Source organism: Melanerpes formicivorus, unplaced genomic scaffold, assembly GCF_026170545.1.
Source record: "Melanerpes formicivorus ecotype bairdi unplaced genomic scaffold, bMelFor1.0.p_v2 SCAF_50, whole genome shotgun sequence".
In the NCBI taxonomy this organism is placed as follows: Eukaryota; Metazoa; Chordata; class Aves; order Piciformes; family Picidae; genus Melanerpes; species Melanerpes formicivorus.
The window spans coordinates 4,911,775-4,932,153 of NW_027142402.1; the positions used below are offsets into that span (position 1 = coordinate 4,911,775).

A 20,379-nucleotide genomic window follows, 5' to 3' on the forward strand; every position below is an offset into this window, starting at 1 on the left:
AGGTGTAACTTTCTTGTCTTCCCAGGTTTGCTGCGTGATCACCTGGGCACCTATGACGTAGCCTTCTACCTGGCGGGTGTCCCTCCCATCATTGGTGGAGCTATATTGTGTTTTATCCCCTGGGTCCATGAAAGGCAGAAGTTAAAAGAAAGAGCCAAACCTCTTGATGGAGAAACTACTGAGAAAATGCTGGACAATGAAAGCACTTTGGTGTCAGACACTACAGCCAAGTCAGTCAAAGAGATGGAATCTGGCTTTTGATGCTTTCTTTTCTCCATACCAGCCCAACCTTCTTCTACAGAAGGCAGAATTGTATCTTTTGGAAGATGCTCTGTGATGCTGAAGAGATCATGGACTGTTGCTCAAATTGCAGAACTGCTCTAAGAGTCTTTTATACCATTGGACTTCTTTTTGGTTTTGGATGAGCTGTTGAGTTTGATTCCCAGCCACGTGTTCCGAGTATTTGAAGTTTTGTAGCATTGGTGTGTACGTGTGTGGTGATGCTGTGTGTGGAGAGAGTATTCCTCTAACTCATCAGAACCTCTTTCTGGAAGTGTGGATGTGTTTGCTTCACTGACCCAGGATTCTTCAATCACAGGCACCACCTGTAGGTGTTTAGACTGGAAAAATGTAGTAGCTCTTCTGACTGATTTGTGTGTTGAAGCTCCTCCTGCTCTTTTACAGTGTTTTACAATTCTATATCAGGAACAGGGATATTCGTCTTTTGGATCCCCTGAACTCTTGCTGAAATCAGTTTGCATTAGAAAGCTAAATTATTAAACACCTGTTTTATTTTCTCTGGTTACCCCAGCCTGCTCAGTTTGCTTAAAACATTCACCTGCTTTGCATTCACCTTTTCACAGTAGCCAAAAGAGAGAACATTCAGGATGACGTTTGGGATGGGCACAAGTGTGAGCAAACTAAGCTGTGAGTGCACACCTTCGGGTGTAAAGCTGCTGAATGATAGGTTGTGGAGAGCTGCTTAAATGAGGTGAAGGCAATGCTATTGATGTCTTTGTGTACATTTCTTTTTCAGCTAGACCTCAGAATTAGCTAATAGCTTGGAAACTGTACTGACAGTAACACTTTGGAGCAGTATTGTGAGTTAGACTAAGTTGCAAACTACTCTGTTGTATTTGTCTAGGTTCTTTTTTTGTTATTATTCTTGAAACCAAGACAGCTTTAAAGGATACATTCTAAGTGCAATAAGTTGTTTTTTAACATGGGAATACACAAGCTATTAAAATGCCATTCAGCAATGAAGTATTTTTGCACTAAGTGACCATGCAGGTATATTACAGGTCTTTATAGCTGTGTTCAATTCTATTCAAACCAAGAAATGTCTTTGCATGTCCTATCTCTTGCCTAAGATGCCAACCACCTGGCTCCATTCATTGCATATTCTTGGGTGTTATGCACTGTTTGTCAAGCAGGTGTTTCTGAAAGCCTCTCTCTGAGAAGTATTTGAAAGCATTTGGGATGAAAAGGCTGCTTTTCAGTTTATCATGAAACACTTCTGAGCACATTGTTTATTTGTGGGTATGGATGAGCAATGCTGTGGAGTGCTGAATAATTCTTTCTTTCAAGTCCATTCAATGCCAATAATTCTGCTTTCCTTTAGGATTGACATAGCTGAGAGCAAACTAAATGTGATCTGAAGACAAAATGCACTTTCAAGTGCATTTGCTTAATTAGTGACAATACTTCTGTACAAAACCCATGGAGGCATACTGCTTTAAAAGGGTAATTTTTGTTGTCTTCTTTATTTTCCTTTGTCTGGAGTTGTAGCAAATTGCTCAGCCCATGTGCACGTGTGATATCAAACATATTAGCAATATTATAGCATAGAATGTTTACACCTATTGACTGAAAGTCCTTAAAACATAATCATGCAAAGCATCCTGATTACTGGAGGCCAAAGTCTATGCCTTTCTCTTTTGTATTGCAGAATTTCAATCCTTGCTTTACATGAGTGAGGTTTAAAATGTTAGTGTATGGAAGGGACATGGAGGTGGGGAAAAGAACTCCAACCAACCAATGTGTAAAACAGGGGTCCCTTTAGGTTCACCAGGACTTGTGCTTCTGCACCTCATAAGTACCTCTACAAATGTAACTTAAATCCATGGTGGTGTTAATTAAAACAACCACAAAGTGCTGCCTTCATTACAAACACCAGCCTGTGCTGCTCTTGTCTGGAGTATTTCTGTAGGAGTTGCTGATCAGTATTATCTTTACTTGGGCAATGCAAAAGGTGTTGAGTAAGTGTGTGCTTTGAGAAATGGGTGTTCATCACAGATCTGACATTTCATGTGCTTCAGTTCTGAGTGTTTAGCCAAAACCAAGGCTGCTGTTTAGCACTGGTGCAGTTTGAAATCACGGTGACCAGGTGTCTTGATGTGATTGTGGCATCTTCCTGACTGGCTGCTCTGTACCTCTATAAATTCTCTGGGAGAGCATATAAAATAACTCCCCTTTAGAAATGATACAGAAATAGTGTAACAGTAGCATGGACTAATTATTGCCATGCCTTTCCAAAATGTTTCTGCACATAAAAATCTGAACTTTCGTATTTGAGTAACTAGAAATGTAAATTATGCTCACAGATATGAAAGATGGCATTAAAAAACCCCAAAAGAAACCCAGAGGCCCCAGGAGGAGGGTGTGAGGAGTGAGTAACTTTTCAGGAGTGGCCTGCTCTCATTGAACCAGCTAGTGAAGGGGATGTCAGAGCAGAGGGAAGCAGAGGTAAGGGTAAGGGAGCTCTGCTGGTGCGATGATTTTGGTATTAGGAACCTATTTCTGCTGCCAGGGCTTGTTTCACAGCAATGCTAACATTGGAAAGCAGACAAACAGAACTGTCTAAAAGTAAATGAATGCTTAAGAATTCTGTTAGCATCTTTACTGTTGGCTTTATCCAGGTGTGTGTGTGTGTGTGTTGAAAAAAGTTCTCTTTATTGGATTATGTCCTAAAGCTTGGTGAGATGCATTGAAAATGAAAGTGAAGTTCAGATTGCTAGCAGTGAGGCTACCTAAGCATTGGGTAACTTGAGATCTACAGGGTTCTGTATGCCCTGATGTTTTATAAACAAGGTAAGCTGTCTCCCTTTAAAAGAGAGAAACCAAAACACAAAGCCCCAAAGCCAAATAGCAACTACTTAGCTGCAGAATGCAGGAAAGGTTGCCCTTCTGAAAGCTAGGAGAGAGAAAGTCACCTAATGTTCAGTTTGAGTAGATGCAAATAAGCATTTGTGATAATTTAACTCTTAGTTGTGAAAAACCTGCTCTTGAGAGACTTGACCTAATTAATGCCAGATGTAATCTTGGGGTGGGGAGGAGAGAGATTCTGAAGTTACAATATTGCTTAGTTGAATAAAACTCTTTTAAATCATTGAGATGTGTCCCTCTTGAGAGCAGAGTATGTGATAGGACATCTAAAGAAGCAATGTCCTTTTGAGCAGACATTGCTCTGTCATTCTAGAAAGAGAGTCTTTGTTCTAGAGAGCCTAATGTTCTCCGCAGGGGAAGCTTCAGAAGAAATGTTCAGCATTAACGCTTTTAAAAGTTTATTTTTGGTAACCATTTAGGGATCTTCCAAAACTGCTCACTCAGGTCAAATAACAGCCATTCTGTGGCCATCCTTCAGGGTATATGTGGTATCAGATGAGGTAGGTAACTTTTTTGGGGGTTTTGATGCGCAAGGTCTGGGCATATCCATTCCCCCCTTCCCTTTGGAGACACTGGATTGGCAGAGCTGATGCATACCATCCATGATAGTAATTTTCAGCCTTCTCTTCCCAAACATCTTCCCTGCATTAAACTTTGCATAGCCATAGCCTGACAGGCTAGGCAAGCTGTTGTGAAGTGGGGAGTGTGAGGTTGAGTCAGCTCACAAGAGGGCTGAAGGCAGTTTTCTCACAGACTAGATGAATGCTTTGATCACATGCTTATGACCTAAAACACAGACACTACCTTTTCAAAACAAAAATTACCTGCTCTATTTCTTTGCCAAAGGGACAGGAGATGCTTCCTTGAAGCCCCAAAGGAAGTATCTAAGGATGGGAGTCAATGGTACCATCCCTAGGGTCATCCTTATGGGTTAGCTTAAGCTGCTGGGTTCTCATAGTGCTGGCACGGGGCAGCTCCCTGCTTGCTGTGGGGAGCCCATGTGGAGGGGCTCAGCTGTCCTCCTGGAGCAGGGAGCAGAGGTGTTGCCTTGCCTGGGGCCCAGAATCCTTTCTGGGGAGCAGGAAGTGTTCTGGAAGCTGACTTTTAGGGATCTTAACTCTTCTCTCAGAGGGTCAGCTCTGATAGAAGAGTGTGTGTGTAGGTATTTATAAATACCATGTATTTTGAGCAGGGTGTAGACACATTCTGCATCTAACTACAGGAACTGTAGCACTGGAGTGTGGGAGACAGCTGAGGAAGAAGTACACAGCAGCACTGCAGTTCAGCCAGCCAGTGAGTTTCTACTCATGTAAATGTTGGCATGTTTTCAGCATGCCTTATATATATATATATATATATAGTGTCACCATTTTTTAATGTTTCAGAACCATGTATGCTAAGAGTGATTTTATACTAAAACGTGTGCCAATACTGATAACAGACATGTTGAAGTATCTTTATAGACATCCTATTTTGTATGTTTTTGATATCAAGAGACCTGGTTTTTGCTAGCCTTAACTCCAGTCTTTGAAATTCTGCTTTGTTAGAAGGGTAAGAAATGAATGTCTGATGGTTGGTATTTTTTTTTCCATGGTGCTAAAGTAACTGTGATCAGTCTCAAATTGCTCAGAATAAAGATGGTAGTTCTCCAAGTGCCCCATTTGTTGCTGCTTGCATCATTTTAAGTCTTGTCCTGCTGTAAAACTTAGTATCATAGAATCAGTCAGGGTTGGAAGGGACCACAAGGATCATCTAGTTCCAACCCCCCTGCCATGGGCAGGGACACCTCACACTAGATCAGGCTGGCCAGAGCCTCATCCAGCCTGGGCTTAAACACCCCCAGGGACGGGGCCCCAACCACCTCCTTTGTCACTTTTTATAAAGTAATTTTGTTATTTTCTGGTAATTACTGAATCTCATCTGCAGGCTTTTGTCATTACAGGTTTTGTTACCACTGTGCTGGGACTGGAATGTCCCCACCACGCTTACTCCTAAATTAACACATGTGGCACAACTAATCTTATTCTGATTGCACCGATGATCCATTTTAAGACCCATGATTTATAAGCCTGAACCACTGACTTCCAGGGTTACATGTGCCTGAAAATTTCATCCCCTCTGTTTTCCACTCTGGGGTTTTAATATCAAGCTTACAGAAAAGCTGCATACACACATGCTCACTTCTGCCAGGAGCAGGCATGCTGCAATCTGCATGCAATGTCTATTCTCTTCTTAGCACGCTTTCTGTTCTGAACAACGTGGAAAGCAAAACAAAATCCAGCTTTGGAATTATCCTTCTGTGGTGAGACTTCCTTTTTAACCTTCCTTATATTTGCATTTTTAAGCCTTTGTTACAGAGAGTAGCAGCTCTCTGCCCAACAGCAGTAATGAAGTGTTTTGAGCAGCCTGCAATCTGCTCAGAGCAAGCAGTGGAAATGTACACAAGAAAAAGTGGTTTCATCTGAGCTAAGGGCAGAGCTGGCTCCTCTGGTTGTCTTGGCAAGCTTTAAGTTTGACATGGCCCAAGCAAGGTAGAAGACAAAGATCTTTTATGCTAAGATGTGATAGAATGAGATGAAATAGCCTCAAGTTGCATCAGGGGAAGTAGGAAAAATGTCTTTAATGGAGGAGTGGTCATGCATTGGCCCGGGCTGCCCAGGGAGGTGGAGTCACCTTCCCTGAGGTGTTCAAAAAGGTGCAGCCATGCTCTTTTGGGACATGGTTTAATGGCCATGGTGGCCTTGGGCTAAGGGCTGGCCTTTATCGCAGAAGCTGGGAGCAACTGAGCGATTCTGTGTCTCAAAGGTCCTATAGCACGAGTTGTGTGATAAGAGAGTTCTGTTTATCAGGGCGCTTCTCCCGCTGCCGGGCGCAGTTCTGCCCCGAGCTCGCTCCGCGGCTCCCAGCCCATCAGCCTCACGCGCCCCTTCAGCCTGGCGCTGCCGCGCGCGGAGCCCGCCCGCCTCCACCTTCCTGGCGGGCCCGGGCCCGCCCCTGCCGCTCCGCCGCCGCCGGGCGGGGCCTGGCGCGCCTCAGCCGCGCACGCCGCCATGGCCGGCGCTGAGCAGAGGAGGCAAGTCCGGTTCGTCGGTGCCGCCGCCGGAGATGCGGCGGAGCCCTTTCGGCCCGATGAGGTGGCCGTGGTGGGCAGCAGCTGGCGCTGCAGCGGGGAGGGGGCCGCGCTGCGGTGGTGCATCTCCGCCGCCCTGTGCGCGGCCTTCCTGGGGCTGGTGAGTGCAGGGAGCGGGCGGGAGCTGCCCGGTAGCTGCGGCTTCTTCCCCGCTGGGGCAGGCGGGGGATGTGGCGGGCGAGGTCACCCCACTGCCAACTGTGTTCCAGGGGCTGAGCATCGCGGTGCTGGGGCCAACCTTCGACAATCTGGCCGCCAACGTCCGCAAGAACGTCAGCGACATCTACTTCATCTTCGTGGGCCGGTCCCTGGGCTACCTGGGCGGCTCGGTGCTCGGCGGCGTGCTGTTCGACTGCATGAACGCACATCTCCTCATCGGTGAGTGCCGGGCCGAGCGCCCGCCGGGGAAAAGGCTCTGACAGCAGCTGCCCGGGGCTGCGCCTCCTCGGCTCCTGCAGCCGAAGAGCTTGTTTATGTGGTGCTGAGCTGCGGGGACCCCGGGGGGCTGCAGCGGGGAGGGCGCCGCGCTCGGGCGGGCGGCTCGCGGCGGCGGTGCTCCGCGCTCGGGCGGGCGGCTCGCGGTGGCTCCGCGCTCGTGCTGGCCGCTCGCGGTGGCTCCGCGCTCGTGCTGGCCGCTCGCGGTGGCTCCGCGCTCGTGCTGGCCGCTCGCGGTGGCTCCGCGCTCGTGCTGGCCGCTCGCGGTGGCTCCGCGCTCGGGCGGGCGGCTCGCGGCGGCGGTGCTCCGCGCTCGTGCTGGCCGCTCGCCGTGGCGGTGCGCCGGGCCGGGCCGGGCCGGGCCGGGTGCTGGGCTTGCTCAGCCTGGAGAAGAGGAGACTCAGGGGTGACCTTATCACTCTCTACAACTACCTGAAGGGAGGTTGTAGACAGGCAGAGGTTGGTCTCTTCTCCCAGGCACCCAGCACCAGAACAAGAGGACACAGTCTCGGGCTGTGCCAGGGGAGGTTCAGGCTGGATGTTAAGAAGAAGTTCTATACAGAGAGAGTGATTGCCTATTGGAATGGGCTGCCCAAGGAGGTGGTGGAGTCGCCGTCATTGGAGGTGTTCAGGAGGAGACTTGATGGGGTGCTTGGTGCCATGGGTTAGCTGTTTGGGTGGGTTGGATTGGGTGATGGGTTGGACACAGTGATCTTGAAGGTCTCTTCCAACCTGGTTTGGTTTATTCTAAATAAAAGAATAAAGGTTTATTCTTGCTGGCAGCATGTGAAGCCCAGAGGCTGCTGTGCAGCGGTGTGCCCCGGGAGGTGGCCTCGTTGGTCACCGTAACTGGGCTTGAGCTCATAGAATCTGTTTGAATTGACTGAAAAGTGCCTTTGGTTAGGCAATAAAAGCAAGTAGGGCTGTTTGGTTTGTTTTGGTTGGTAGTGAGTAGCATGCTTGGTATAGATCACTCTGGAACCTGCAAGCTTCTGTAGTGTCACTGAAGTGCACAACCGGAGGAGACTCTTCTGGCTTCACAGAGAAACTTCCTGCAGCCCTGCTGGGGCACAGCTCTGTGGGGAGAGCTTTGTAGAGCCCTGCCCTTTCCTGAGGCTCATCAGCTTCGTGTGCTGGAGAGAAGTGCTGGGGTTTTGGCTGGAGGGCCTTAACCAAATTAGAACTTACTGGCAGTGGGAAAACATTAAATACTTGTGATGGGGGAAGCTTGCTACTCAGTTGCTGCCTAGCTTTGAAAATGCTTTATCACTGGAAGATCATCTTAGCAGTTTGTGGACACATGGAAACTCTCAGGTAGGGGCACAGGGCTGCCTTCATCCTGGCAGAGTTGTGCTCCTTGGCTGTCAGGTTGCCAAGAGCCACACTCAGCATCCAGCCATGAAATGCTCTCTTTAGAGCTGTGTTAGTGTCTCGTTCGGTTGGAGGTTCCCAGAGCTCACCTGTGACAGCAGAAGTCTTGTCTTCTGTTTTGTTCCCTTTCCAGTGCAGTAATGGCAGTTATGTGCCTTCATCCTGTACTTCAGGGACTGAACCAGGTATCAGGGTTCACTCTTGTCCTTCCTGTACTTGTTCTCGGAGAGATTCAGACAGAACTGTGCCTCCCCTGAGGACCATCATAAAATGTCTCTCTTCTTTCCTCCTTTCCCCTTCTTCTTGTCTTCATCTTCCTGGATCAGTTCTTATTTGTTCTTGTTCTAAGATGTCTGTCTTTGGTCTCCTCTCTGTTCTCCATTCCTCTCCTTGAGGGCACCTGTGAAATTGCTTTCTTTTGGCTTCCTTGTGCATCTGCTAAGTTGAAGTTGTCTGTGTCTGGCATTTGAGACTTTACTTTCCATAGTGCAGCTGTGGAAGTGAGTGTTAACTGCAGACAGCTTGGTATTTGCTGCTTTTCCTGAGGTGTCACAGGGGATAGCTGTCTGTCAGCAATGCCTGGGAAATGGCTTGGTGGTAGGTTGCCCAGAGGGGTTGTCAATGCCTCCTCCCTGGGGGTGTTCATAGCCAGGCTGGATGAGGCCTGGTTGAGAGGTGTCCTTGCCTGTGGTAAGGGAGGTTGGAGGAGATGATCTCTGAGCTCCCTTCCAACCTAAGCCATTCCAGGATTCTGTGACAGTGGTTTGCTTCTTTCATGGTGGAGTAACATTCTTGATCAGCCATGTGCAGAAGCAGCACTGCTTTGTCAAAAGTCTGCAGAAGGCTTCTAGCAGCAGATGCTACTCCCTTGGCCAAGGGAGCTTTAGCAGACCAGAGTTTTCCTGATGAAATCCCTTTTGTTCTGAGTGAAAACTGATTCAGCTGAACTTGTAACTGCTTCTGCCAATTAGGAATTGAAGTGGTTGGGTGGCATCCTGTTAGGATCATCTGTAACTCATAATTCTCAGAGTATTTGTGCTTCCTGCTTTTTCTGTGGTGTAAACAGGAGCTGTAGAAACTGAGGTTTGTGTTTTCTTTCCCAGCATTATCCATGTTTGGGACCACAGCTGGTCTTTTTGCCATACCCTGGTGTAAGGAAGCCCTGCTGCTGACTGCCTTCATGTCAGTTATTGGAGCTGCCATGGGAGTTCTGGACACAGGTAAGGACCAGACACTCAGATACTTCCTTCATGAGCTAATTGGAACCTTCAGGCAGCTGCTGGTATTTCACATGGCACAGTTTGAATTTATAGAGGGGAGCTGTCTTACCTGGCTGGGATTCTTGGATCATTCTGCTCCTGGGACTTCCACTGTTTGTGTCTCTGTAGCAGACCTTCTCCTGGGGCCTGTGGAGCTGGGTGTCTTTTGCTGCCTGGAGAAGACCAATTTGCATTTCAGTGAGCAGGTGTAAACAGTGTTCCATTTGCTTTAAGCAGCCTTTCCTTCACATTATTCACCCACAGGGAGCTGATGGGGTTGTGCTTCACTGGTGCCAGCTGGGGCTAAGTTAGTCCTGAGCAAGCCCTGCTGTTTGAGAGACTCTCACAGCTGCTGTTTGGAGAGTTGCCTCCCTGCAGCTGGCTAGGAGCCATTGGGGGATTCACAGCAGACATTTGCTGCCAGAGCTCACTTGCAGCAGCACCATGGCATCCATCTCCCTGAGTAAGGGATATTGGCAGCCCTTGGCCAGCCTCACTTAGGTGTCTGGGAATACAGATTGATTCTGTTCTCCAAGCTGTAACTCTGTGGCATGTGCCTGCTGTGGATGGCCTGGAAAATAACCCAAAACACTTCTGCTGGAAAGCTGTTCAAAATCACTTTCTTGGTAGAGGCTTCTTACTGGAGATGGATGTACCAGTGAGGCTGCAGAGCAGGTGTCTGGAGGTGAGGTTGGTGGAAAGGTCATTTATACCAGACCTAGGGGAAAGAACTTCCCACAGGAGTGATTTCTTTGGGCATGGCTTAGGGTGAGTTAGTGGTGGCTGGCTGTGGCAGGTAGCTTGGGTCAGGAGGTGAGGCCAGGGCCAAAGATCAAAGCCTGCTTAGAGGTGAGTGGGTGACACTGGCATACTTGCAAGTGGGCATCAGGGAGCAACCCAGAACAGTTAGAGTGCTCTGGTGCTGCTGCAGAAGGTGGTGGTGAGCCTGCAGCAGGCAGTCACTTGCCTGGCACCTCTCCAGTGATGTCCCAGTTGTGTCCTGACCTTCCTGGCTTACTGAGGGAGCCTGTAGTTACTCACTAGCTGGCAAGGTACTGCTGAGCAGCTTCAGACAGCTTCTTGAGAAAGGACTGGCTAAGGAGTTAGGCAAGCTACCCAGACAGCTCTGGAAGTGTCCCAGCCAGGGCCTGCTTTTGGTGGCTGGGCTGGTGGGCACCACAGAGGAGTGATGGCTGCCTATGTGAGCTCTCTGCCCTGGCTCTGCAGAGTTTGAGGGAGCTCTGAGAACACTAAAAGGAGTGAGGTAGGATCCAGTAGTAAAAAAAAAAGGCTTGGCATGGAATAGGTTGTGCTCAGTGGCCTGAGTACAGAGGTGTATTTGCTGCCTCTTGTAGGATCATGATCCATGGCACTTGGTTAGAAATATTGTCTGGCTGTGAAAATGCCTTCAGTGGCTGGGTGTGCTGCTTGGAAGTCAGACCTTTTAGACAGGGAGGCTTCCCAGCCTGAGCAGGAGCAGCAGGAGGAGAAACTAAGAGGGAGCAGGAGAGTGTGACTGTGTTTGTTTGGAAGAGTTAGTGCCAAGAGGCAGAAGCCACTGAGCTGCAGCAGAGGAATTTGATTGCTGTTATTTTCCTGTGCTCTTCTCAGGGAATACTTAAAGGTGATTCTCTGAGTTGCTATTTTCTGGCATCCTTGTCGATCTGAGGGTGCTGTAGTTTGGCCTTTGCAGGGGTATTGCTGTGACCCTTTCTGCTTTTGTGAAGTCAATTGGGGTAGTCCCAGACCATCAGAGACAGCTGAAGTTTGATGTTTCCTGGGATGCTGTTTAATGAGGCCATGGAGTCTTGGTGTTGCATGTGGTTGACTTTAACCCTTACAGAAAGGAGCAGCAGTTACTTTTGCCCTTTTGCAGGGGGGCTGGGAAATGCTGCAGGCTCTCATGTTAGAACTGTAGAATGGTTTTGGTTGCAAGGTAAGATTGAGGCCAACCATGAAGCCAGCAGTGCCAGGCCCACCACTGAACCTCAACACACCTAAGCATCTTTTAAATACCTCCAGGGATGGGGACTTCACCACTTCCCTGGGCAGCCTGTTCCAGGGCTTCACAACTCCTTTGGATGAAGAAATTTTTCCTCACGTCCTGCCTAAGCCTCCCCTGGTGCAGCAGTTAAGTATGACTATTGCTGCTGGATGATAGCACTGCCAGCTCCTTGCTCTGCCTGCTGTGAGTGCACTCCTAAAGCTCAAGTGATGGTGGGGGTTTGAGGTGCTGACAGGCAGAATTTCAGTGACCTGCAGTTCTGCACATGTCATTTGCTCAAGCTGGTGGTGTTGCCAGTGGAGTCAGTGGTAGGGGTGATGGTTTGGTTTGTCTCCTTCAAACCACATTGGAGAAGAAAAGATTGAGAGGGGATTTAATAAATGTTTATAAATATCTGAGGGTCGAGACAGGGACAGGATCTGCTCAGTTGCACCCTGGGATAGGATAAGGGGCAATGGATGTAAACTCCAGCACAGGAGGTTCCACCTCAGCATGAGGAGGAACTTCTTCACTGTGAGGGTCACAGAGCTCTGGAACAGGCTGCCCAGGGAGGTTGTGGAGTCTCCTTCTCTGGAGCCTTTCCAGGCCCATCTGGATGTGTTCCTGTGTGACCTGTGCTGGATTCTGTGGTCCTGCTGTGGCAGAGGGGGTTGATGACTTTTGGAGGTCCCTTCCAACCTCTAACCTCCTGTGATCTGGTGTCAGACTGAAATGACTGATGACTCCTCTCTCTGCTCTGCAGGTGGCAACGTGCTGATACTCGGCACGTGGGGAGCAGAGTCTGGGCCCCACATGCAGGCCTTGCACTTCAGCTTCGCCGTGGGAGCATTTTTGGCTCCCCTCCTGGCTAAAATGGCCTTGGGGAGCTCCGACTCGACAGGCCCTCCCGTGGCGGAGCAGGCAAACCAGTCTGTCCTGAGGCCTGTGCCGACAGCCCCAGCTGCCACAGCTGCACCAGCGCCGCAGCACCACCTCAGTGCAGACTTTCTGTGGTCCTATATTGTCATAGGCACCTATCTGCTGGCAGTTTCTGTGTTCTTTCTTGTCCTGTACTCGAAGGCCAGCTCCGCTCAGGAGAAGTCCCAGGCCTCTGTGCAGAAGAAGGTGTACGCCAGGTACCACTACGCTCTTCTTGGCCTCCTCTTCTTCTTCTTCCTCTTCTACGTGGGAGCAGAGGTCACCTACGGCTCTTACATATTCACCTATGCCAAGGTCTTTGCCGAGATGAAAGACAGCGAAGCGGCCACTCTGAACTCCGTCTTCTGGGGAGCCTTTGCGGTCTGCAGAGCCTTGGCCATCTTCTGTGCCACTTGCCTGTACCCTGGCACCATGATCGTGCTGAGCCTCATGGGCTCTGCCGTCTCCTCCTTCTGCTTGGTGTTCTTTGCCGGCCGCCGGGCCGCGCTCTGGCTGGGGACCGCCATCTACGGCGCCTCCATGGCCACCGTCTTCCCCAGCGGCATCTCCTGGGTCGAGCAGTACACAGTGGTGCAGGGCAAGGCAGCTTCGTTCTTCGTCGTCGGCGCCTCGCTGGGCGAGATGTGCATCCCGGCCGTGGTTGGCTACCTGCAGGGCAGGTTTCACCACGTGCCCGTGGTGATGTACACCGCCCTGGGCACCTCTGCCATGACCGTCCTGCTCTTCCCTCTGATGTACAGATTGGCCAAGTGTCCCCCGAAGAGTGAGCGCAAAGAGGTGAACGAGGGCGAGGTCTGCAAGGCTCTGTTGTCAGTCTCGAGTTCGCCTAACGAGGACGAAGAGGATGAGGAGGATGTGGCAGAGTGGAACGAAGCAGACTTTGAGACGATAGAAATGAACAAGAGCCTGAGAGACTCTGTGGCAGAGACCTCCCAGAAGAGACCTGGGGACTCACCAGCTGAGGTGTCTCTGCGTTCCTCTCTGGACAGTGTGTTGCACACTCCCCCTGCAGTTGCTGATGGCTCCGCGGGGACTCAAGAGGAGGATGCTGACCAGGAGCAGCATGATTGAAGTCAGAGCTGACTGACTCTTTGACGATGCAGTAGGACTGTGGTGTTCTTAAGTGACTTCTGAATCTTTCTTCGGTGGCACAGAGCTTGGCATGCTCAGTTCTGCCTCTGTCCAGCCCTCTCCCCTTTCATTGCCAATCTGCAGCGGTGTGTTGGTGAGTGGCAGAGTCCTCGATGACAGGGACAGGTGTGAGTGAGGTAACCTTGATCCAGCTCAAGCCATGACGCTGCCAGAATGCCTGGGCTGCTCTGAAGATCAGAACAGGAGATGTTTTCTCCATGTGAGGCCGCATTTAACTCATAGCTGCTGCAATAAGTACCTAGGAAAGGAGGGGGCTGCTCAGAGCACTCGGTTCTTGCAGCGGCTGGAGGGTGCAGTTCAGAGGTGCTTTGTCACAAAATGTCATAGAGTCAACCAGGTTGGAAAAGACCTCAGAGATCAAGTCCAACCTATCACCCAACACCCCACCACTAACTAAACTGTAGCTTCAAGTGCCACGTCCAGTCCCTTTGTGAGCACCTCCAGGGGTGGTGACTCCACTACCTCCTCACGAAGGAGGAGAGAAACCTCTTATCTGTGAGGCTGAGCTCTCTTATCTCGTGACAGGGCAATGTTTCTGCTGCCTTGAAAGTTTGTGAGATGTGAATCAGGAAATCAACTCAGCTTTCAGGTGATGCCCCATGGCTGTCAGTCAGGGGGGAAAAAAAAGGAAGAGAAGTGTGGTGGAGCCCTGCTGCAGCCCTGCCTTTGGGTCAGTTAAAAGCGATGTGTGGGAAAGGGTAGGCAATGGGTGGTGTTAATCTGCTTTAATGCTTAGCTCTGACTTACCAGTTAAAGAGTGGTGACAAAGCAGAGCACTCTCACCTGTTTGTGATTTTAATTACTGGTACTTTGTAGCTTAAGTACTTTTTCCATTTGTAAGGCTGTGTGCTCAGAATGTGCCCCTGTGGGGTTTTCACTTTGCACTTTCATTGGTGTTTCCCTTGTGAAGCAGTTCGGATTTTCTAGCACAGTGTTTGCACTGGGGGGTGGGGTGGTGTTGGTTTTTTTTTCCCCCCTTGTCCTGAGTGAGCAACACAGAACCTTACAGCTCTTTCCTTTCTTCTGAGGAGTTAGTAAGAAGCAGGAATCAACTTGTAGTGAAAATGCATCATCTTTTTGGATCTCATCACCTTGAAGAGCCTCCCTCTGAGCCCTCTCTCTGCTGTTGGCACTTCAAAGCCAGTGTGGTTTTGCCCTATTCTACTTTCCCATCTGCACTTCTGTGGCATCTTTTCCAGTGCAGGAGCCTGCACTTTAAACCTGGCCTCATTTCACTTGCTGCAGGAGGGTTCTCTGCCTGATGGAATGGTGAAGGTGTTTCACGTGTCAGGCCAAATCCTGGCCCAGGTGGGTGTGACAGGAGCCAAGTCCCTGCAGCCTGATGTGGTTGGTTTGCTGTGACAGCAGAGGGTGTGGTGTGGCACAGGCACAGCTGAGGGCTGCTTTGCCTCAGCTTTCTTGTTCCCCTTTCTCCCCCTGCATGCTGCAGTTAACTGCAGTGGGGGGGTGTTGCCTGAGGGCAAGGACGGATCCTGCTGGTGATGGGGAGTGACAGCAGCTTCTGCTCTAATTCTGCAGGAGCTCCCCAGCCCCCTCAGGGCAGGTCACAAGATCAGTTTGGGAGAAGCTGTGTTTGGTGCAGGGCAAGCAAGGAAAGACAGGGAAATGGTTCTGTAGTAGCTCCCTGCAGCAGGCCAAAGGCTTTACCTGAACTGAGAGTGATGTCAAACAGTTTCCTCAAAGCAGAGATGGTGTTGCCAGCAGAAAATTGGTTTAAGAACCACACCTGGCAACCAGGAAGACTTTAAATAATCTCCAGTTCATCTGCTGATTCTTGGAATGTAATTCCAGGTTGGAATGTCCTGCACACAAGGTCAGCCAACATGTCTTGCATAAGTGAGTAGTGAGAGCCAGAAAACCAAATGAAAGCCACATTGGGAAGTGTGTGCTAATCTCTTTGAACCTTACCTGCTTGCTGTGTGTGTACACAGTTAGTGTTTCTGTTCTAGCAAATGTAACAATACTGTGCAAAACTAAGACTGAAGGCTTTTTACTGCATTAATTCCTGCAGCAAGCCATTTGACTTCATCCTTGTTTTCCCCCTTAAAAGCAGGAGGCTGAGTAGTAGGAATGGAGCAACAGCCATTGGGAGTGCCAAGGTGAGTGCAGCCATGTCCAGAAGGTAAAGGATGCAAAGAGCAGGGGTACTCATACCTTGAGCTGTGCAGAATCATGGCTTACCCAGGAGGATCCTGGAGGCCTTGGGAACATCTAACTGCTGAGTAAGTGAGGTCTTAGTTCTGGCCTTAAACTGGAAACACTAAACTTGCTTTTAGGGGCCAACAGGAACAAGTTTTTAGTAGCAAGGGCTGCCTTTAATGACAATGGAGTGTTTAGAGATTAAAAGAGATCTAGGACATCTCCAGCACTGAGTCCAGCTCACAACAGTTCTGGACATCCTTCCTGTTCAGAGGCTGCAGCTTTCCTAGCTCTTGGTGTTCCACAGTACTTGTTTTCAGACAATGTTGGTTTTTACATGTTTAAATATCTTCCCCAAGTAAACTGCTTCTTGGCATCTAGATTATAAAATTAGGATCTCTTTACAGTGCCTTTTAAGTTATAGATCCTCCAGCAAGCTTAAACACCGAGAGCGATGTGTTAGGGTTGAGCTTACCTGATGTCACCTCTTATTACTTTAGCATTGCCTTGCTTATGCTAGAGAAGTCATCTCTGTGTTGAGCACAAGCACTGCAGTCCACAGCTGAGACACCTGAGTTACTCAGAATCCTGTTGTTGGCCATCAAGCCGGGCCTGAGGTGATGAGGAGCACTTGCCCAGTCCCTGCAGCATTAAGGTAAGGTGAGCTCTTGCAGGCCCTGGCCTGGAGTGGTTTTGGTGAGAGCTGAAGCACTGCTCCGTGCTAGGTGGTGCCACACGCTCAGACCCCAGCCTGGTGTTTGCACTTTATCCTGTACCTGATGGCTGTGAGAGGAGGCAGAGGTTTGTGCCTTGATGGTTGGATGTTTGTTTTAGTTTACATCACAGTCTGGGGCTGGTCTGTTTGTGTTTACTCTGCTCAGTGGGGGTTTCCACGGTACTGTATCATTTGACATTTCAGACTGACTTGTACTTGAATGTAAGAAATTGTGAGCTAGAGAAGGCACTCAGGTTCCTTAATGAAAATAAAGCTTTGTTCTATTTTTCAAAGCTATTGTGACCTTCTTAAATTCAGACTGACTCTTGTTTTGGCTAATGGAGACCTGGAAGTGTATCCTAATTTGGTGAAGGCCTCTGAGAATTGATAGGTTTTAGATCCCAGAGCTTAAGCTGGAAACAGAATCGTGGATTCTTAACTCTTCCCTGAGCTGAGCTGACTCGTGTGTTAGTGTGTGCGTGCCAGAGGGGGGAAGCAAAGGTGCCTGCAGCTGAGGGGCGACACAGACCACCTGGCTCCTTTTTACCATATCATTTTATTCAACTTTTAATATGGTTTCCATTATTAACTTCTAAAACAAAATGATTTCCAGTTTAGAAAACAATGCACTGACCACATAATTCCTTCTCCATTTTTATACAGTTATACAAATATTCTAAATACACATTTTGTCAAGATGGTGGCAAATAAGATTTAACTGTACAGTACATAAGGAAAGAAAATATTTTAAGCATATTTAGAAGCAATAGAAATGTCTATACAAAAACAAGCCAAAAAAAACCAAACCAAACCAAACCCAAAAACCAAACCCAAAACTGAATAAAATTTTATATTTTAAAGTATTGCAACAGTCCCACAGGTTTGTAACAAAAATGTCTTTGCACAGTTCCTCACAATGCCCCATTAATAGCTAAAGCAAGACAGCAATCTGTAGAAAATAAGGGTTCAAAATGCTACACATGGTACTACTGCTTGCACAGTCTGCTCAAAGGAACAACCTACTTGGAGTCGAGCCGAACTCAGGAGGAGATTATACCAACCCACTTTAAAATTATCTGTATAAAAGTCATTGCACGTCATCAGCATCATCAGCATCATCATCAATTATTATTATTCTTATTTTTACTCAGTTGTTTGAAAAGTAAAAAAGTGTATTTACAAAAGAGTCCGCAGACAAAATTATAAAGTGGATGACTGGAGAGCAGGGAAGAGTCACAGGGCTTGACACCGACGGGTCCAGAACACACACCAAGGGGCTTAGCCTTTCCAGAGGTTTGCAGTGCTCCTTCCTCCAGGAAGTAAACCTGACTTGACTTCTACTTGGAAATGGATTTACAAGATGTCACACAGAGCTATTTCAACATCAGCATTAGAAAACAGGATGTTAGAAACATGGGAGAGACAGAGGGGGGGAGAGAGAGAGAGAGAGCAGAAATTTGTACATCTTCGAAAGTGAGCTACTCCTAGACCGATAGGTGGCGGAGGGTTTGCGTAACGCGGTTAGGGTGAGCGGCCCTTGTTCTTCAGATGATAAACCCCACAGTTAACATGGAAATCCTGGACTAGATGAGACTTGAAAAAAGCACCATGCACAATAGTCTTAGTGTGGTAAACACTGAAGGGAAAAAATTAGCACCTGGAATCCTGTAACACAGAGCATTTAAAACTGGTCAAGTAGCTGGCGAAGGTACGGCGCCTTTGACAGTTCTCTGCTGACTCTGGAGAGCTTGAAAAGCACTGGGCAGTTGAGGGACACACACTGGATCTGTCGGTCGAAGCAGCCTGTGCAGTTCTTGCATATCTGGTGGCAGGGGAGAAGCAAAACAGGTTAATGGAAGCTGCACCCAAGCAGAGTGCCCAGGGCAGCACTGCTAGCACCAAGCCCTTCCCCAGCATGGAGGGAGCCAGAGGAGCTCTGTTCCTGCTGCCAGTGCCTGAGTGGTGGGCGTTGCCCACCCACACACTGGGCAAAGCCTGCACAGCTTGGGTCCCATCATGCTGATTAAATTCCCTTGGGAAAGCCAGGTGAGCTGCGTGGCTTTAAGTGGGGCAGTTCTCTGCTGCTGCTGAACCTCCCCTCTATCAAAGTTTCCTACAGAAAAAAGACAAACTGCTACTCTGCACAGCAAAGGGACTTGCTCAAACTACTCCTGATTCAGGATAAGCTTCAATTAAGAGTTTTGCTTTCCAAGTCAATCCCAGGGAAGATAAATATACACAGGGCATGCAGGATCTGCTGCTCTTGGTCACAGAACTCTGTTAAGTAAATGCTGCTTGAAACTGCTTTCAGCATGAGGTACCTGACAATAAAATAGCACAGCAGGCACAGATTTTCCCAAGGCAGCTTCTTCCTTGAGAAAACTAAAGGCCTCTGCTTTGCTCTCTGATTTTTAATCCTCTCCAGGATCTGCCTTTTCCAAAAACTTAGAAATTGTTCATGTCCTTGGCTTTTAAAATGAGTTCTTTCCATGTTAAAATGACTTGGGCACCAGTGACCCTATCAGCCAGACCTGCATCAGACCAGAAACTCAAAGCTGGAGCTGCCCCTCTCAGCCAAGTCCCACAGGCAGCCCCTCTGACCAGCACCTGTGACCAAAAGCAACAGGATTTAAAGGGTTTGTAGCCACCAGAAGAACCTCAGAAATGTCTGCCTTAGTTCTTTTGAAAGAGGCTGTGGCTGGTTTGAATGCAAGGGATGAAACTAAATGGTACTGATGGAATCACAGAACCATAGATCTCTAAGACCATCAAGTCCAACTGATAATCCAGCACTGCCAAGTCCAAAGTACTCAAGACACTTAAAGTTCAGTTTGTGCAGAGGGGAGAAGTCCATGGCCTTCATCTGTGGCATGTACTTTTAAAGTGCATTTAAAAATAATGGACAAACAACTGTTCTAATCAGTTTTCTGCTGGCTCCAGCAGGTTTATACTCTGGGAGGAGCAAAAATTTCAGCTGTAAAGGATCTGTGCACCTTCAACGCTCTTGCTGAGGGGCTGAGTCACCAAACACTGACTAGAAGGTGATCCCAGGCTTTGCCAACCTACTGTGTGTTGCAGGGACAAGAGAATGTCCTGATCAAACCCACTGATCCTTCTCTGGGGCTGCACCAACCTGCCAAGCTGTGATTTACTCCAGAACAAAAGCACTGTGAGTAGTTCAAAGTACCCCAGGGAAGCTGCAAACCATGCATCACCTTCCTTGACTGCCAATGCAGAGCAGAGCAAGCACTGCAAAGCACAGCAAGAAAGAGAAGCCCACACCCCAGCAACACAATATTTAAGAACAGTGACTTAGAGAATGGTTTTCTAGCAACAGAGCAAATCAGTGCTGTAATATATTTGTGAGCAGAGTCAGCTACCCTCTTAACTGACTCCTGGCTCAAGAGACAAAAATCATCTTGGAAAAGTCCTGTGGAGAGGAAAGGTGACAAACCCCCCAAGCTAAACCACACCTAGAGTCATTAGCTGGGACAAACGTGCTTCAGTTATTTTAATGCAAAAAAGGGATGATTTCTTAGCATGTTACAGCTCCCCAGCACTGTCATTCTGAAAAGGCCTCAGCAAACCATGGAAGGTGCTCCTGAAAAAAGGAAGAGAAAAGCTTCTCCTGTTCTGATCCCCTCCTTTGCCTTCAGGTTTACTCAAAGCTAAGGAGAGTACCAGCTGCTGTGCTGCCCTCCACAGCAACAGGCAAAGCAAACAAGCTCCAAGGGGTTTAATTCCCATTTCTGCTGCGTTGAAGCCTCAGCCCCTGCCTTTGACTGACAGACACCCGACAATGCTTTCACCATACCTTGACCAGCTGCTCTTGCTTGCGCTCCAGCTCTCGGATTTCTTGGTTGAGAATCACTGCCACGTGCTGTGGCTGGCTCCTGCATTTATTGCAGATCCCATACTGGGTCAGTTCATCACACACAGGACAGTGTAAGGTCGTGAAGTACTGGGAGATTGTGCCTTTGCGTCCTTCCAGCTCGCTCTGGGCAGCTGAGGCAGCCTTTTGAATCTGTGACAAAAAGCAAGAGGTGATGAGCTGCCAGGGAGCATCCAC

At 48.6% G+C, this 20,379-nt stretch overlaps 3 protein-coding genes across 3 annotated transcripts in view; 2 read left to right on the forward strand and 1 right to left on the reverse strand.

Annotated features, from left to right (window-relative positions):
* SLC16A10 (solute carrier family 16 member 10) overlaps positions 1-4,821 on the forward strand; it is a 46,076-nt gene extending 41,255 nt beyond the window's left edge. Inside the window, exon 6 of the mRNA XM_068160544.1 lies at positions 26-4,821. Within this exon, the coding sequence (XP_068016645.1) occupies positions 26-261 (236 nt within the window). The 3' untranslated portion in view covers positions 262-4,821. The remainder of the gene's footprint in view (positions 1-25) is intronic.
* A 1,391-nt stretch (positions 4,822-6,212) lies between these two features.
* MFSD4B (major facilitator superfamily domain containing 4B) lies at positions 6,213-16,603 on the forward strand. The gene is made up of 4 exons (XM_068160546.1): positions 6,213-6,395; positions 6,505-6,673; positions 9,205-9,321; positions 12,108-16,603. The coding sequence occupies exons 1-4, from the start codon at positions 6,216-6,218 to the stop codon at positions 13,352-13,354; spliced, it is 1,713 nt and encodes a 570-aa protein (XP_068016647.1). The 5' UTR covers positions 6,213-6,215; the 3' UTR covers positions 13,355-16,603.
* A 221-nt stretch (positions 16,604-16,824) lies between these two features.
* The window catches only part of REV3L (REV3 like, DNA directed polymerase zeta catalytic subunit), a 90,117-nt gene continuing 86,562 nt past the window's right edge, over positions 16,825-20,379 (reverse strand). Inside the window, exons 31-32 of the mRNA XM_068160545.1 lie at positions 20,125-20,334; positions 16,825-18,132 (exon numbers count right to left, since the gene is read on the reverse strand). Coding sequence (XP_068016646.1) covers positions 17,992-18,132; positions 20,125-20,334 — 351 coding nt within the window. The 3' untranslated portion in view covers positions 16,825-17,991. The remainder of the gene's footprint in view (positions 18,133-20,124; positions 20,335-20,379) is intronic.